The sequence below is a fragment of the Dryobates pubescens genome, chromosome 13, assembly GCF_014839835.1.
Source record: "Dryobates pubescens isolate bDryPub1 chromosome 13, bDryPub1.pri, whole genome shotgun sequence".
Lineage (NCBI taxonomy): Eukaryota > Metazoa > Chordata > Aves > Piciformes > Picidae > Dryobates > Dryobates pubescens.
The window spans coordinates 7,348,609-7,367,261 of record NC_071624.1 but is presented as its reverse complement, the minus strand read 5'-3'; the positions used below and the strand labels follow the sequence as shown (position 1 = coordinate 7,367,261).

General features: G+C 41.1%; 1 protein-coding gene across 2 annotated transcripts; it reads right to left on the bottom strand.

Annotated features, from left to right (window-relative positions):
- Window positions 1–3,426: 3,426 nt before the first annotated feature.
- RNF7 (ring finger protein 7) lies at window positions 3,427–8,436 on the bottom strand. 2 transcript variants are annotated; one of them, XM_054166917.1, is made up of 3 exons: window positions 8,212–8,426; window positions 5,058–5,105; window positions 3,427–3,568 (listed from the first exon to the last, which is right to left on the bottom strand). In XM_054166917.1, exons 1-3 carry the CDS (start codon window positions 8,387–8,389, stop codon window positions 3,450–3,452), a joined length of 345 nt encoding a protein of 114 aa, XP_054022892.1. In that variant the 5' UTR covers window positions 8,390–8,426; the 3' UTR covers window positions 3,427–3,449. The 2 variants fall into 2 exon arrangements, with proteins under 2 accessions (XP_054022892.1, XP_054022893.1); XM_054166918.1 differs by having other exon boundaries at window positions 3,512–3,568; window positions 8,219–8,436.
- Window positions 8,437–18,653: the final 10,217 nt, after the last annotated feature.

The following is an 18,653-nucleotide window of genomic DNA, read 5'->3' as shown; positions in this document are numbered from 1 at the left end:
TAAAGCTTATTATCAAGTGAATGCAAATTCCACCTGACTTACTGGCTACCTACCAGAAGTCTGCGCCTCATTTCCCGCCCCCCCAATAATAAAAATCATATGCAACGCTTACTAGGCTACAGCTCCCTTCTGCTGTGGAGTCAAGTGATTTAGCTGCTAAAACTTTCTTTAAATATTAGGAAGGTATTGTGGGAGCAAGAAAAGCAGTTCCATAATTCTTCCAGTACCGAGATCAAGCTGTACTTGAGTTTCCTTTCCTCTTTTTTTTCACTCAGAGCAAGCTTAAGTGTTCATCGCAAACACGACACAATAGCAGTAACAACGGGCACCTCTCAGACTCCCTGTAATAAGTGCTACGCCTTTCTTGGCTGTTTTTGTTACTACTACTATGTAATATTTTGGTTTACATACTTAATTCTGTCAGCACTGAATCTGACAAACTCATGCTTCTGCTCTACCAAATGGCATGAGAGGAGTGGTGTTCCCACTGTGATTACGAGGGCCACCCATCACAAACTGCTGTATGTGCATGAGAACACAGCGCACTCTAAAGTAGAGCATCTGAAAGTCTGGTTTGTACAGCAATTGCTAACTCTGCCAGATGAAAGCAAGCACGGAGCAGGAGATTGCATGAAGGGCTAAATCATGCAATCAATCAGTAAATAAGCAAAACTGGAAAAAAATCGAAGAAAGGCAGAATTCTGTTGGTGGCTTTCTTGAAAATGGTGCCCACAGCAACATATGCCTACAGTATCCTGGGTATAGAGAGGCAAGAAAGGCGGTAATAAAAGCTTTAATTTCAAGTCCTAGCATTCATCAAGGTCATTTTCACATTCAGCAAGTATGCCACCACAGCTCAAACAGTGGAAGTACAAATAGCTGGTAGCTGGGGACTAAAGAGTGAACTCAAGCTTATACCAACTATTGATATACTCATGTCTAAGAAAAAAAAAACAAACCCCCTGATTTTTATCTGGATAAGAAAGACACATTGGCAGTTCCAAAGATCATTCTGCTTTGTTAATTACAATTGTTCCCAATTCCTACAGAACATAAACTTTCTCTGAAAGAACTGACATTCCTAAAAAGCAGAGCGAAACAATACGATCTTTGGACACATACATTACTCCAGTCACTTTCCACAGAACGCTCTTAGCTAGATTTGCTGAATTATCCAAATCTGCCCAGCATTCATTAAACAACAGGGAAAAGTAGACAGCAATAATCTATTAGTCAGTAATAGCTATTTAAGTTAGTATTACTGACTCATAAGATAATCTGTATCAGTGAGAACCAAAACAGATTCATTTTGCATGTACAAGAAAATAAACTCATGACTAAAAATGGGTACTTATATGGAACGACATTAATGGAGTATCAAGGTATGATTTGGAACAGAAGAAATTTCCTCTGGTGTGAAGCTCACAGAAAGACTGGGACAAGATAATCTCTAAATTAGAGAAAACAGGCAGGACTTAAAAATTCCTTACCCCATGTTCTAGGGGAACCTCTAATTACTGGTTAACAAGATACTTAACGATACACAAATATCAGCTGCTTTGATTTCAACATTAATTTTCCTGACACTGCATTTGTGTTTGAGTGGGCATCTTGGAAAACTATTCTACAATTTTAATTCTCAGTTAATCTTGTCACGTATCTGGTTTGAACTGAAAACACGGTGAAAATTACTTTGATTCCTCCCACATTCACCTAAAAAACAAAGCAAAATGAAGAAAAGTCCTCTGATGGGACTAGATAGAACTAAGAAAGGTCAGAGGGTGAAGCCTGGCACCAATTTCTGGCAGAGAAAATAGGTGGTAGATAAGACATAGTTTAACTTTGACAGCTAAAAATGATTTCCACATCCAACCAGGTTTTCTTTTGCAATTGTTTTAGCAACAATCCTTTTACACAAACAGAAACACTCCACAATAGTGTAAATGCTACAGACACTTCAATTACTACTGTAAATCCGTACATTTGTTTTCAAGACACGTATTATGTGGGATAATAGACAATGTGATAGACTGTAACAGAGACACTGAGGATTTTTTTTTTTATCTCAGTGTGTAAAGAGACAACAACTGTATTAAAAAAATACAAAACATTTTAAGAACAAGATTACAAGTATTAAACAAATACATAGTAAAATCTGCATGTATGCCCGATTACAGAAAGGCTGCCATTGGAACGACTTTATACAGTGAAGACAAACCTCTTTAAATACACTTAAAAAGAACTAGATAGAAATATGTCTGATGAGAAATGCATTTAAGATCATAATTTTGAGGGGAACAATAATATGCACATATATTGCTTTAATTTCACCCAGGTTTATTAACCATTTTATTAAGCCTGAATTTGTTACAGACTTCAGCAGTAATTCAACCTCTCTGTTACATATATTAAAACTCCCCCTCCTCCCACCAGTGTACGTTCTGATTAATAGCAACTATATTCAGGGAAATGACAGAGGCAAACACTTAAATATTTGCAAGAAAAGAATAATATCACAATTCATAGGAAGAGTCCCACAAAAATGAAACAATGCTTTTCCCATTTCAATATTTGTAATCTACTGTAACCCATAAAACGATGATACAGAAATGCCTATTCACTGAATCTTCATGAAGCCACAATTTAAAATTGCATCTGTTTTGTTAGCCTTCTGTATTAGTCAGTTAACCAGAGAGACTGGTTATGCCCCCAGTTAAACAAACATGTGTCTTTGTACCAAAAGCCTCTGTATTAAGAATGCATCTGCAATCTTTAACAGAAATATAAGTTAAAAAACTATTAATGTCCTTAAATTTTAATACTATGGTTGTAGAAACCATGTATAGAATATAATAGAGCAACAGACTTAGAGATACAACAGAACAAAATCTTCTGAGATCAAGCAGAAAATCAAAATTAGAAATGTTGAGTACAGTGTGATGGAAAAAGCACATGGCAAATGCTTTACACACCATTTTAGATTAATAACCAGAATACTTTCTGAAAAACTCAGAAACTGTGGCTGTGTGTAAAATTTTACTTAGGAAACAATTTTTATCCTGACAATAAACTATGCAGCATATCAGACTTACAGGTAAGGTTGCTTTTTGCCAATGAATTAATTTACCTATGCAAAAACATTAAATAAACTGCAATTAGGGTGTGATCTGCACCATCACGTTTCTGTGCTCTGATGCAGTGAACACTCAAATCATAACAAACTTGTTAATGTAGTGTCTCTCTTTTTTCAGTTGTTGATGTATCTGCAGTAAGACTGACCGCTGCCTCCTCATACAAGAAAACCACATTGATCTTGTGGCAAAAAACTAAGTAAGTCATGCCATGATCAACATGTTCCATTCTTTTATATGAGCATATGGTGTAAGACATACACTATTTCAACAAATTTAAACAGAAAAAAAAACAAAACAAAAAACAAAGCAGTGTTTTTATTTGCCTATTCTCTGGACTACCCAGTCCTGCTGGCAGAGGGGACAGCGATTATTCTGTTTCACCCACAAGGACATGCAGCAATTGTGGAAGGAGTGATTGCATTCTCCCCAAACCACTGAAAAAGAAGAAAGAAAGAGCATATTCCAGTCACTCTGCTGTTCAATCAATACCTATAGCAGGGTCCAAATGATCATTCTCAGATGCCTATAATAACTGCAAGCTTTAGAGTCAAAACAGGTCATCACTGATGCATCCACTGAGATTGGTCTATTACAGTAAACCTGATCACAGTCAGTCCTCTGCCATCAATCCTTTTACTCATTTTCAATAACCACTAACTAACTAACTAAAGCATATATTACCACCTTCTTGTATAAAGTGACACAGATCTGTGAACATATGAAAGCATCTACCAGTTTTGTCCAGGAAATAAGTGCAACAGTCTAGGTTCTTCCCTTTATCATCCTCTGTACCAAAATACAGCCCATGTACGTAAGAGTATAATAACCAAACTATCCTCTGAAATGCAGTGTTCAAACTTGAATGTATGATATCACAGAGACACATCTGATGCAGCATATAGTCTCAAAATGGGATCTTAAAACCTAAGTAATTCACAAACTACAACTGTTCCAACATAACAAGAAGGGTTATCTATTGCCCATCTAACCCTGAATACTATTAAGTTACTTTAGTTTCTTCCCCTTATCAGTTCACATTTTCTTTACTGCTATACCAGGGTACCAATCAAAAGAATGTTTTGAATTATGCTTTTTAATTTTCTTCTTTCTATCTTAAATAGGACACCTAGCAAGCAAAATAGGATATCTGGAACAGGAAATTCTTGTTCTCATTAAAACAATGTAAATTGTAATTGCAAAATGAACAGTGGATTAAATTTAAGACAACATACTTCCAAACAGAAAGAACAAGGGCGTGGAAAGGTTTACTGCTGGATTATAAATTGACGTAATGGTTTAAAGCAAACTCCTTGAGACAATTTTCACTATTTCTAGTTTGAATATATCAGAACTAAGTTAAGATTTGCTTTTGCATGTATTGGTATGGAACTGAAGATATGTTTATAAACAGTATTACAGCAAACTGGAGTGATTCTGCTTTTTCAAATGGAAAAGTGAACAAACAATCAACTGCCTCTACTGTGTCTGAATTAAGACTGGGGAAAAGAATGCTTTCTAACCAAGACATTTACTTCAGAACACAAGATTTTTATTAGTATTACCATTGTCCCTTCTGGCACGCATCTCAGAAGGGAAAAAAAAAAAGGTAGCCTTTTCCTATCCACTTCAAAAGTGCACATTATCCTTTCCTCAGTTGTACTCAGGGTCAGAGAAGCCTAAACTTCTTAAATGTGTATGTGCTGGCTGCAAAATTGAAGTGGTTTTCTTCCACAGAATGTCTGAAGTGGAAACTAATTTTATTAAAGCACAAAGCATTACTAATGTAAAAAGATGACACAATGTAGAACACAACACCAATTGACTTTAGAGCATTAATAAAAGCAGCATTCCCTCCAAACCTTAAAATGCATCCCACTGAGAGAAGCTTCAATTGAAAAACAAGCGAATGAAATCACTACATACCAACACAATCTTCTTGTTTGTTTTCAGCTTGACATCTAAGACAGGCATCTAAAAGTAAACAAGAACAAGAATTTGATTCTCAGGATTCCATCTTAAGAATAGGTTTGACAGAGGAAAATATAAACTCTAGAACCAATATACAAAGGTAAAAATCTCAAGTTTTGATGTCCAATTCAGCCCTTTATCATTAAATAACCTTCCTAATATCTAAAACAATGCATACAACAATGAAATTAATATTTGAAAGAGATCATAATGACTCTAAGTTGTCCAACAAGTTTTGTTTATTTTCCATTGGCTTCTTATTTTTCTAACTTCTGCTGAAAAAAAGCCTTCTCCATTTTGTAGATGTAACAACCAGCAGATGCCAAGGCTCTCAGGCATATTGAGACCAAAACAAACACAAAGCCAAACCCTAATTACAGGTCTTTTGTTTTTCTGATGTCAGCATCTCCTTTTAGGGAAATCATTCAGAATTTCAATTTCATTTTTTTGGGCTGTGCATCTCTTACCACAACCCCTACACCTCCTCCTACCTTATACATACACTAGTTGGCCTTATTAAGAACCTGCATGTCATTTTTCACGAGAGTCACATGCACAACACATGCGAACATACTGGCCAATCTGACCACAGAAATGCTTGGAAAAACATGGAACAGTATCTGTTTAAAAACATTTATCATCTTTAGGCACTGCAGTCTGTGACTATAGGACGGTATGGGAGGTTAAGGACTCGGTAAGATACAGAAATAACCGATTCCAGGCTTAGTACTGTGCCACACACAAACAATGGAGAAATATTTTTGCTCCTCCTTTGCCCCAACATGGGCTGCCATCCAAGCATGTGCACATACCACTCACAACAGGAAGTGTTCAATTATTATGGGAGCAAACACAGCACCTCCTCTAAAGAAGAGGTAACAAACAAGTGTCCTGCTGATTGGACCTGGCCTACATGTCACTAGTTGGACCATATTTCCTAGAAGCCAGATCCACAATGTGCTACAGGAATTTAGATTTGAGTATTTGTTTTAGTTTCTCTGCCAGGTATTGCCAGTACTTCCGTTTTGCATTCATCTTCCCAGACATTCCACATTTTCCAGGTGATAAAGTGTAATAGGGGCAGAAACTCTGAAAGAGTTGCCTTCTCTTCACCGAGATAAAAGCAAGACAGCAAGGCAGTACATAAAGTTTCCCGTTGTCTGTTCCTATAATTTGTTTTTCCACAGCATTTAAAAGCCAAGCTGCCCCAAAGATTCAGCCAAACTGCTTTATAATACATTGAAGCAAACTTGACTGAGATCAGGGCAGGGCAGTAAGCAATGGCAGACCAACAGTGACGATCAAAACAGCTTTTCTGTCCTAGTCCTAGATTTGCAGTTTCAGGCAGAGCAGCAGCACAGAGACCTGAGGACAGAAATCGCTGCAGCCATACCAAGGCAAGTGTCCCTGCTCCTCCATCCTAAGGGTGTCAGCCTGAAAGGTTAAGCAAATTTGAGTCGGTAGTGCAGCAATCCTACACTTTCCAGCTAACAGTTCTGTGATCCTTGTAGGCCATGTTTGTGCAAAGAGTGAAACCAGCAGAAAATTAAGCCAGCTAACACTTTGTTCAAATATGCTGCAAAAAAAATCAAACTAACTTTCAGTAAGTGCCAGCTCAAGTCTGGCAATGCCTCCAACCTAAGGTTACTGGAGTCACCATCTCTGGAGGTGTTCGAAAGAGGATTGGACATGGCATGGTTTAGTTAGTCATGAGGTGTTGGGTGACAGGTTGGACTGGATGATCTCTGAGGTCTTTTCCAACCTTATTGATTCTATGATACTACTGCAGATGCAGTGGCTCTACAGAAGCCAGACTGGGTCCGGCAGGGCCAATATGAAATAGCAAAACTGAAGTCAGTAATGATCAAGTTTCATTTTCCAACAATGTGGTTTGTTCTGAAAAAATGATTACCAAATTTTTCAGATAGTTTCTGATGTACTACCTTGGTCGAGTTAAGAAAAATTATAAACTTAAAAAAAATTTGTAACAACTCTTGAGTAAGATTTTGTTCATTTTAGAGATCAAACTAGCAAGAACAGGGATACACATTTTTTAAATTATGGCTTACACAGCAGACAAAGCCAATTTCACTACTTTCAGGGTGGTCTCTGTTCATCATACAAAAGCACATAATCTCCAAAACATGCTTGTGCAAAAGGTTAATCTCCCACCACTTCTGGGAGTCTGGGCTGCATCTTCTTTCTTCTAGCACATTTTTTTTGCTTTCTCTGTTCCACAGAACATTCTCATTAAAAATACGTGTGAGAAATGACAGCACTGTATTTCTATTAAGCCAAAACCTGACTGGATTTGCAGTATCACAGTTCTTTGACCTATAAAAGGAAGGTATTCTGGAGGAAAACTTGAGTCATTTTTCTGCCAGACTTCACCAAGCACATCTGCTAAGGCAGTTATACCTGGAATGACTCGACACAACAGTGAAAACTGGACATAGAGTTTAAAGAATTTTCTAAAATCGCATTTGTAAGAGATGTCAGAAAACAGCAAAGCCACTAAACGATGAGACTGCTTTCAGAGGGATTCTCGAATTCAAAACCAGGTAAATTAACCCCTTACTTTTCATGAGATTTTTCAGTACATTCACAAAGACTCCAGGAAGAAGGCCTCTTTGCAAAGGCCGGGCATAGGAGGCACACGCTCAGCCCTCCTGACGCTCGCCATGCCCACAGGCACACAGCAGAGGCCCACCTGGCGCTCGGGCCCGAGAGCGGCGCAGGGAGGGCTGCCCAAGGCCAGCTGGGGCAGCGAGCGCCCGACGGGGCAGAGGCGTACGTTACCCGACGGGCGTGCGCAGCCCCAGGAGGCCGCACGGGCCTGCACCCGCCTGCAGCACTCTGGAGCACTGCAGCTCGGTCACCTCGAGAAGACCGGCACAGCAGCACGGAGGGCCGCAGGGGAAGGCGCAGAAGGGGCAGCCCCCCTTCCTGCCGGAAACGGCGTCTCTCTCCTCCGCCCGCCGTGCGAGGGGAGGAGGGCGCGGCGGCCGGGCACCCGCTCGCGGGCTGGGCGCCGCTGAAGCGCCGGCGCCACCTGCCCCACAGCGGGGGCGGCGGCTATGGCGGCCGGGGCCTGCTGGCCGGCTCTTACCCATGACCTGCACTCGGCAAATGGCGCAGGTGTCGCATTCCACATCCCAACTCCACATCGCAACCGCGTTCCATTTCTTCAGCGAGAACATCTTGTCGGGGGTGCCCGTCTTGGGGCCAGCGGAGCCCGGGTGAGAGTGGGGGGCACCCAGCTCGTCCCCGTCCTCCACATCGGCCATGGCGGAGGGGCGGGGACGCGGCACCGGGCTGGCGGCAGCGCGGGGCTGTAGCGCCACCCCGCGGCGGCAGCGGCAACATCAGTGCCCGACGCCGCTGTCTTATGGCGGGAGTGCGCTGCCGGCGCCAAGGAGCTTTCGGGAGGCTTCACCGGGCACAGCAACCAGGTGGCCGAGAAGAATGTAAAGCTGGCGAGCAGCCACCCGCAAAGTGGCTCTTTCATCAGTTAGCTGTGGGCCGTGACCCACGCTCCCATGGGACAGCTGTGAGAAGTTGTACTAAGGACGGGGACCAGCTGTCCGGAAGCTGTACTCAGATTTGTGCCTCAGGGTTTCGGCAAAGCAATACGATTCAAAATTGGTGAAGAGGATGTGTCTGCTGAGAGCAGGAAGCCAAGCTGTGGAGGCAGCCCCCGTCCCTCCACCGGCGCCCGAGGAGCAGTTGTCCTGTTTCCACGATGTGCATGAGAACAGCTTTCTTAACAGGGCGTGGGGAGCTACAGCCATGGGGTGAAGCAGCAGTGGGAGCCTGGCCAGGTTAGTTGTCTGAAAACCGGGTTCTTTCCCCCCGTGTGCAATGAGCCCGTATCACACACCGAGACGAGATACAGATTTATTACAAAGTTGTCCATGTTTTGGGGCCGGGGGGCATCCCCACAAAGCCAGCACACCAGCTGAAGTCTGTGGCAGATAGTTATGTGGTAAAACGGGTTAGCTACTCCTCATGTTAACACCTACTAGTATTAGACATTAATTAGACAGAGTTCAAGCTACTGCGAAGTAAAGCATCTCCAAGTCATTTCGTGGACCATGTATCAATCTCAGTGAATTATTGCTAGCACAGAAAAGGAGTACATGGTACATCCACCCAGCTTTGCAAGTGCAAAGAGCCAAGTGAGAATATAAATAAAAACTTTTAATATGTAATCAAATACTTTTAAAGCCACAGAAGGTTTTAGGCAAAATTTTTGAGAGTACTTAAGGGGTTTTGATACATACTGTGTTTAAGCAGATGCCAAATTAACATTCCTCATGAAGGATGTTCCCTATATAGAAACAGTATTACAGGCTCTTGTAGTGGAAGTTTCTCCAGCTGTGAATCAACTTCACCTGAATGGACTGGACAGACTTCACTAACCAAATCTATCTAGAATGCCACCTTTTGACATGTTTCCTAAGATTGCAAACAGAGTAAGATACTTAGGCAGTGGCTTGCATGTTGTCCACATTGGCCTTATGTAATAAAACTAAAATAATTTTTTAAAAAATCATGGAATTGTTTTGGCAGGAAAAAGACTTTAAGATCATCAAGTGCAACCATTCTCTAACTCTACCACGTCTGGTGCTAAACAATGTCCCTTAGCATCATATCAATGGGTCTTCTAAACACCTCTAGGAATGATGATTCATCCAGCTCCCTGGGGAGCCTGTTCCAGTGTTTAATAACCTTTTCAGTGATGAATTTTCTTCTAGTGACTGACCTAAACTGTTGAAGGGCTGAGTTGGAGGTGAAGAAGGCTGGCCTGGCTGCACAGAGAGATCTGGATGCTGCGCAGGGAGAAAAGCAGAGTTTGTGGTCATTGGAAGAAGGGCCAGGCCATTCAGGAAGACTGAATTTGTCATGAGGCTGTGCAGGGAGAACATCAGAAGGGATAAAGCCCATCTGGAAATTAATTTGGCTTCAGCCATTAAGGAGGACAGGAAATGTTTCTACAAATCATAAGCAACAAAATGAGGACTAAGGAGAATCCCTATCCTTGGTTTCATGTGGGGGCGAGCATAGTGGTCAATGATAAGGAAAAAGCTGAGGGACTCAACATCTTCTTTGCATCAGTCTTCAGTAGTAAGGCCAATTGTTTGCTCGATAAAGACATTGAATTGCTAGAGCATATCCAGAGAAGGCAACAAAGCTGGTGAAAGCTCTGGAGAACAACTCTTGTGAGGAGCAGCTGAGGGAACTGGGATTGTTTAGTCTGGAGGAGTCTGAGAGGAGACCTCATTGCTCTCTGCAAGTCCCTGAAAGGAGGTTGGAGTGAAGTGGGGGTTGGTCTCTTCTCCCTAGTATCAGCTGATAGAACGAGAGGAAATGGCCTAAAATTGTGCCAGTGGAGGTTTAGATTGGATATTAGTAAGAATGTCTTTCCTCCAAGAGGCAGGCATTGGAACAGGCTGCCCAGGGAGGTGGTGAAATCACTGTCCCTGGAGGTGTTAAAAATGTGGCCATGATGATCCTAGCAGTCTTTTCCAACCGAAACAATTCTGTGATTCTATAAATATCAAACACTTTCATCAAAACAGTTATGACCCTTTCCTTTAGTCTCGCCTCTACATCTAAGAAACCATCAGACATAGCCAGCAAATTTGCTCTGAATTTATTCCAAAAGACTGGGATATCCTTTCAGAGAAGAAAGATTGTCAACATGAAACACTGCTTCCAGTATTAGGGTGAAAGAGGTGTTTTGAAAACTTATTTTTTCAAAATAGAAAGGAGATAACTTTTGATTTGGCATACCCTTGCTTGCTTTGTCTTTTCTACTCTTCAAAACAAAACTTGTATTTTTACTGTGTAGTGCCAGAAGTTACACTGGCATGGAAAGTGGTGGAGCAAATATAACACTGGCACCCTTACCTCTCTCCATACGGATTTAGAGAAATAAAGTCGTAGTTTCCCAACTAATAATTATTTTCTTGGTTATTTTATCACCTAAAGAACTGTACAAAAATGTCAATCCACTTTGGAGCAATACTGTCCTGGCACTGAGGATTCAACTGTTTCCTGCAGACACACATGACATTAAGGAAGTCATACATGGGAAGGTGGCATAAAATATTCACGCCTCTGCTCTTTCCATGCACTTTGTCAGTGATTTTAAATTAAAGAAAACCTCATTTTTTAGACTGGGCAGGGAAAGACAGCATTACTGAAAATGGTCCAAACAGTATCTAAATGTAGGAACTTGAACTAAGCTCCTTTTGGTCCATAAAATGCTTGTACAGCTAGAATTAGAGCTGCTCAGCCAATTGTGTACTGCAAAACAGGAAAAACCTTGTTTGGCAGCTGTGAATGGAGACATGCATAACAGTAGACATCCACATTTGGAATGCTGGTTTATGTAATATACTGGTAATCAATTACATTTCTGCTCTAATTTCACAGTGAGGATGCACTGTAATTGATCACAGATTGAGATTGGATTCTGATTGTCTCCATGCCGAATAATATTCATTCAAACCCTCAAGTGCTCAACACCAAACTTACAACTTGTCCTATTCTCCCAGTAAGTAACGACAGGACAAGAGAAAATAGCCTCAAGCTGTGCCAGGGGAGGTTTTGGTTGGATATTAGGAAAAATTTAATTCCTGAAAGAGTGGTCAGGCATTGAAACTGGCTGCCCAGGGAGGTACTGGAGTTACCATCCCTGGAGGTATTAAAAAATGAGTAGATGAAGCACTTTGGGACATGGTCTAGTGGTTAGTGGAGCTGCTGGGTAGAAGGTTGGACTTGATGATCCTAGAGGTCTTTTACAGCCTTAATGATGCTATAGAATGGCCATAACAGGGTTTTTTTTTCATACTCCTAACTTAATTTCAAATATGCAGCTGCATCTTCACCTTGTAAGAACATTTTCACCCTCTGCACCTTTTAAAACTGAAAATTGCACAGCCAGTGGTTTGGAAGCTTGTGCAGTACCTTCCATAGATTTTCATGAATCTTTGGATTTTTTTTTGTTTCATTTTGTTTGTTTGCTTTGCTTGTTTGTTTGGTTTGCTTTTGCTTTTTTCTGTTGTCAAAGGACTTTTGGGGATTTTTGTTGGTTTTTCCACAGCTTGTTTACTCTGAAACATAGAATTGAAGATTATTTTTACTAATAACAAAACTGTTATGGAAGTGTCACTTTTATGCTAATGCTAAGAACAGTTATGTAAGAATGTGTATATCTTGGCTAACTAATGCACATGCTGGATTGCATTATGACCCTTACTGTTCTGTCAATAGACTGTGTCAGCATGCGAGGTATCACCTCTGACCAAACCACTTGCAGTAATTCCTCAGCTTTTGCTGAAGCTGTCTGATGCAATTTTCTGAAATGGAAAATAGACTTCAATATGAGCATGTTCTGCTTTTGTGAAGTAGGCATCCAGAAATAAATAAAAAAAGAATACATCACACAATCACAGCATGGTAAAGGTTGGAAGGGACCTCCAGAGATCATCTAGTCCAACTCCCCTGCTAGAGCGGAGTCAAGCACAGCAGGTTACACAGGAATACATCCAGGAGGATTTTGAAAGTCTCCAGACAAGGAGACTCCACAACCTCTCTGGGCAGCCTGCTCCAGTGCTGTGGCACCATCACAGGAAAGAAGTTTTTCCTCATGTTCTGGTGCAATGTTCTGTGTTTTAGCTGGTACCCATTGCCCCCTTGCCCTATCACTGGACACCACTGAAAAGGGCCCATCTCCATCCTCTCAGTTGGCTGTTTTCCAGGCTAAAGAGCCCTAAAAGCCCAGCTGAAGAGTCTCTCAGCCTGTCCTTGAAAGAAAGATACTTCAGTGTGAATGGTGATCTGCTTTGAAGGTACACGTGGTCTACAGAGGGATTGGGCTGGCTTGATCGAGGGCCTGAGGACAGTTGTGTGAGGTTTAACAAGGCCAAGTGCTGGGTCCTACACTTGGGACATGACAACCTCATGAGTGCTCCAGGCTTGGGGCAGAGTGTCTGGAAGGCTGAACATGAGCCAGCAGTGTGCTCAGGTGGCCAAGAAGGCAAACAACATTCTGGCCTGTATCAGGAATGGTGTGGCCAGCACCAGCAAGGAAGTGATCATGCTCCTGTACTCAGCATTGGTGAAGCCCCACCTTGAGTTCTGGGTTCAGTTTTGAGCCCCTGACTACAATAAAGACGGTGAGTTGCTGAAGTGTATCCAGAGAAGGGTAACAAAGCTGGTGAAGGGTCTGAAGAACAGCTCTTCTGAGAAGCAGCTGAGGGAACTGGGATTATTTAATCTGGAGAAGAGGAGGCTGAGCTGAGACCTCCTTGCTCTCTGCAACTCCCTGAAAGGAGAATTGAGTGAGGTGGGGGTCGATCTTTTTTCCCAAGTGTCAAGTGATAGAGTGAGAGGAAAGAGCCTCAAGTTTTAACAGGGAAGGTTTCAGATTGGAAATTAGGAAGAATTTCTTCATTGAAAGGTTTGTCAAGCCCTGGAACAGGCTGCGCAGGGACATGGTTGAATCATCATCCCTGGAAGTATCTACAAGACTTGTGGACATCTTATGTAGGGACACAATTAGCAGCAGAAGTGGTAGTATTAGGTTAATGATTGGACTTGATGACCTTAAAGGTCTTTTCCATCCTAAACAATTCTATGATTTTATGACTACTTTATCAAATTCTACATGTTTGCTCATTATTTCACTCTTTGGAGTAAAACTTGGCTTTTACTGTTACCCCTGGATAGAGTGGATTTTCAAGTTAGAAATTTCCCTCATATTCTGCTTACAAATTTAAAAGAAAAACACCTGTGAAGATAAAATTAAGCATATTTTAACTGGAGTTAGCTGTTTGACACTGGAACTGCATTCTGAATTGTTACATTGATTTGCTGTTATAATGGGGGAAACCCTCTACCTCTTTTGAATGATTGACACTTTCTATAAATTCCTGAGGTAGTGCAATTTCTCTTTAATATTTTTAACATTACACTACAATTTGGATTCTGCCTAGTATCAGGACAGACCTCATAAGCCACTCTCAGTGAGACCTAGCCTCCAGTCCAAGAAACCCCAACAACAACAAAATTCCACCCTCCCACCCCCTGCCTTCCAAAACACCATCAAAGGATGCCACAGAGAAACTTGCTTACGGAAACTCACTTGTTTAAATGTCTGGAAAGTACTGCACAGGTGAAGTTTATCTTCTCCTCATTCTGAATTGCAGACATGATAGCCTGGCCACACCTCGAGTACTGTGTCCAGTTCTGGGCCCCTCAGTTTCGGAAGGATGTTGACTTGCTGGAACGAGTCCAGAGAAGAGCAACAAAGTTGGTGAGGGGTTTGGAACATAAGCCCTACGAGGAGAGGCTGAGGGAGCTGGGGTTGCTTAGCCTGAGAGAAGAGGAGGCTCAGGGGAGACTTTATTGCTGTCTACAACTACCTGAAGGGAGGTTGTGGACAGGCAGAGGTTGGTCTCTTCTCCCAGGCAACCAGCACCAGAACAAGAGGACATAATCTCAAGCTGCACCAGGGGAGGTTTGGACTGGAGGTTAGGAAGAAATTCTACACAGAGAGAGTGATTGTCCATTGGAATGGGCTGCCTGGGGAGGTGGTGGAGTCACCATCATTGGAGGTGTTTAGGAGGAGACTTGATAGGGTGCTTGGTGCCATGGTTTAGTTGATCAGGTGGGTTTGATAATAGGTTGGACACAATCTTGAAGGTCTCTTCCAACCTGGTTTATTCTATTCTATTCTATATCATGTCACTCAACACATTTTTTGACTTTGACCCACCTTGATACTTTTAGGCTTTGGCCAAGGTAATGCCAGGATATATGTACATCCAATTCCAGTACACATGCAAAGAATTAAAAATAATAATAATAATCTCAAAGCCATGCAAATGTCACACAATGAAAGAATAGTCTGACAGGGAAGATTTGAAAGGAACCTGAACCAGCTGCTCTCAGCTTACACTATCACACTCTGGGGTGTCAGTTCATGATTTCAGATAATTAAAAGGACCAAGTATTTGACAAAGCTTTTTGTCTCTATCTGGCAGCATTTAAATACTTTCTAGTTACAGAAACTATAAGGAAGTACTCCCTTCCTCTTGGACATTTTAGATTTGCATTGCTAATCAGTAGGCAGCACCTTGCCCTCTGCCAGCATGGAAGGAAGAAAGTGGAATTTTATCTATTTACCCTTCTTTGATCAAGTACTTTAAATGATCTATGGATGAAAGATGGCTGTGTCAGGATGTGGATTAATGTCAGGTCTGAGCATCAGTGTAGATCACTGGGCTTTTATAGGGCAGTTTCCCTTCTTTTATCTCTGTCACCTGCCTTTTGCCTTCCAAAGAAAGCTATTTTCTATATTACCTAGCAACAATGTCACAGTGGAGAGGGAAAGTGCAGGCTGAGCAGGCAGTGTTAGACCCTGTGAAGTTCCCACTGCTAAAGCTTCTTAGCTGGCAACTGAAGTAATAACCCTTCAGTAGGTCTGGTGTCTGCATGCAGCTCTAGGGGGAAAACACTGTGTGAACATGGGTTTGGCTGGCTTTGAAGCCTTCTGTTATATATACACACACATTCCTCACAATTTCATCATCTCTGCTCCTTCACACAGTCCAGTTTGTCAGTGAAACACCAGCCTGGGAGTAAAGCAGGGGATATTTTGCATCTTCTGCACTACTGTTTCAGAGGGACCAGGTAAGAGATTTTTATCTATAAGTCTTGAATTCAAGTCACATGGTAGATTTACTTTGGCTGTTCTGATTGTCTCAGCTGTTTTTTTCCCCCTGTGTAGGAAGAATGACCAAAAAATAGAGGATGAAAGTAGAGAACAAAATCACAACCCCATAAATGGAACTACATTAGCTGAGTGGATTTTAAATACCTCAGATAATGAATATTTCTACAACAAGAAAAAAGACTTATATCCTGGTTTGGGTGAAACTATTATCTAGAGTTTATCTAAAACTACCACAGAATTTGCAATAGCAATTATGTAAAATAGTTATGACTTCAAATAGTTAAAAAGCTTGATCATACAATTCTGTGGAACACTGTATTAAGACCTATACACAGATAAATTTGGTTACTTTCCATAAGCATTTATTAATGTAAATAATATTTTAAAGGCAATTCATTGAGGTTGTCTAATTGTTTTGGGTTTGTGTTTGGGGTTTTTTTGTTGTTAATTAAACCCCCCCAAATATTCTTGCATCTGCATTTCTTGAACACTGCAGCCACTGGATCTCTTTTTAAACCTTATGATTGTAGAGCAACTGATTATCAAATTTCTGTCCCTGGTTTGGGGACATGAGTGACTTTAACTTAGTCATTTACTTAAATCACAATCCATATTCACAGTTCTTACACCCCTACTCTCAAAATGTAGTTTTTATTTTTGGCTGTTAAAATAGTTGCCTACGCTGCTGAATCTCAGGGACAAAATATTCCAGCAGCCATCTCTTCAACAGCTGAACACAGTAACACTGACATAGTCTCCTTGCTGCTATTAAAAGATCTCTGGTTTATTTAATCTGCATGAAACATATAAACCTCCAGTTAAATATGCTTGTGTAATTATTTGTAAGAACTGTAAGTAAATGGCATGCATTTGTCCATTTTCTTGGGAGCAGCCCTTGTTCCTGGGACTGGCTGCTTATTGACCTATTCAGAGATTCACAGATTGCATTGGGTTGGGATGGACCCTCACATCCATACACCCGCTCTTTTACTGAATCAGTCATCACACCAGAGTACCTGTTGCAAACTTTGTACTTAAAAACACATCCAAAGAAGCAGATATTAAAGCCTTGTAAACACTTCATTGTCCATCCATTCTCGCTTCTGTTTATCTATAGCCTATATATAGACCATATGAAGATAAGCATAGATGGTCACCTATATATAGGTTGTAAATACACATTTTCTCATTACAGTCATCTGCATGGTATGATAGGGGACAAAGATGTGTGGAATCTCATTGTTCTCTGCAACTCCCTGAAAGGAGATTGCAGTGAGGTGGGGATGGTCTCTTCTCCCTAGTATCAGGCAATAGAACAAGAGGAAATGATCTGTTATTGTGCCAGGTGAGGTTTAGGTTGCAGATTAGGAAAATATTATTTCCTGCAAGAGTGGTCAGGCATTGGAACAGGCTGCCCAGGGAGATGGTGGAGTCACCATCCCTTGAGGTGTTCAAGGAACATGTGGACATGGCACTCTGGGACATGATTTAATGGCCATGGTTGTCTTAGGTTAGTTGGACTCTATCTTGGAGGTATTTTCCTCCACAATTCTGTGGTTCTATGATTCTAAAATTAGCCTGATAAATGATGTAGCTGGTACTGGGACACAGGACATGTAATGAAACAAAGCAGGAAGTGTAATGGTTTAAATCAGAACAAAACAGATTAAATCAAACCAGTGGGTTAACCTGCCTATTTCCCAACACAGATGTGAGGGAAAAATACACCCACCCACCCCCCCCCCAAAAAAAAAAAAAAGTGAGATATGAATAGAATTCACTGAACATAATCATAGGGTAAGGTAATTATGCATTGTACTGTTTGCAGAAAAAGCCTGGCACAAAGCAGCGTCAAGCAGAAGCGAGTGAACCAAAAGCGCAAGCCAGAAAACTACTCCCCCCATCCCTCCCTGTCCCACTGCCATCCCAGCAGAAAAGCCAACACTCAAAAAATAAACCCAGAACCCTGAAGCAGCAACCAGAACAGGAAGCCTTCCATGTTACACTCTGAACTTCAAGCCCCCTAATACTTTGCTCCAGCCTGCACCTTCATTTTTTTGAAGCTGGCATTACTGCAGCATGGTATGAGTAACAGCAGCAGATTCAATTCAACCCATGACAGGAAGCAACACTGTACTAGATCCACTTCCATTCATCAGCCCAGACACTGCAAACACTTTACAAACTGTGGCTCCTATGTATGCTGTTATTAACCACCAGTCTTAGCTAGAATGCCACAATGCTGCTAGTGACCACAGAGGATCCCTCACCTCAATTTTGGGTTTCCTCCTGTCAACGATGTTTACCTCTTTATACCCAGCCCTTGTATGTAAATCCCCATTAATTCAGTCTTCAGATAAACGTTAACACTTTGAAAGCCAAGCCTCGCAAATAAGCATACAGGACATCACAAGTTTGTTGTAATTTATTTGTGAGTTATTCTCAAGCAATGTTACAAAACATTTTAATGTCTCGATAAGAAAATAAAATTTAAATAAAAATACATTCAACAATACCTCATCATAGTACAAATTAAAACTAAGGATAATTTACACTCCTAACAGAACTAATTGCTGGATAACATCATCTTTCTAGACTAATCAAAACGAAGGCAACTTTTATTATTCATCATCCTACTCGTACCTAATTCAATTCTAGAACATCTACTGCATTTTAAAACATTATAAAATGAAAAGTCAAATCTTAATGGTCACAAATATTCAATGGCTTTTGTTTTTTTTTTCTTTCCTAGATATTCCAGTACCAAAGCAGAAAAAAGTGCATATTAAAAAAAAAACAAACAA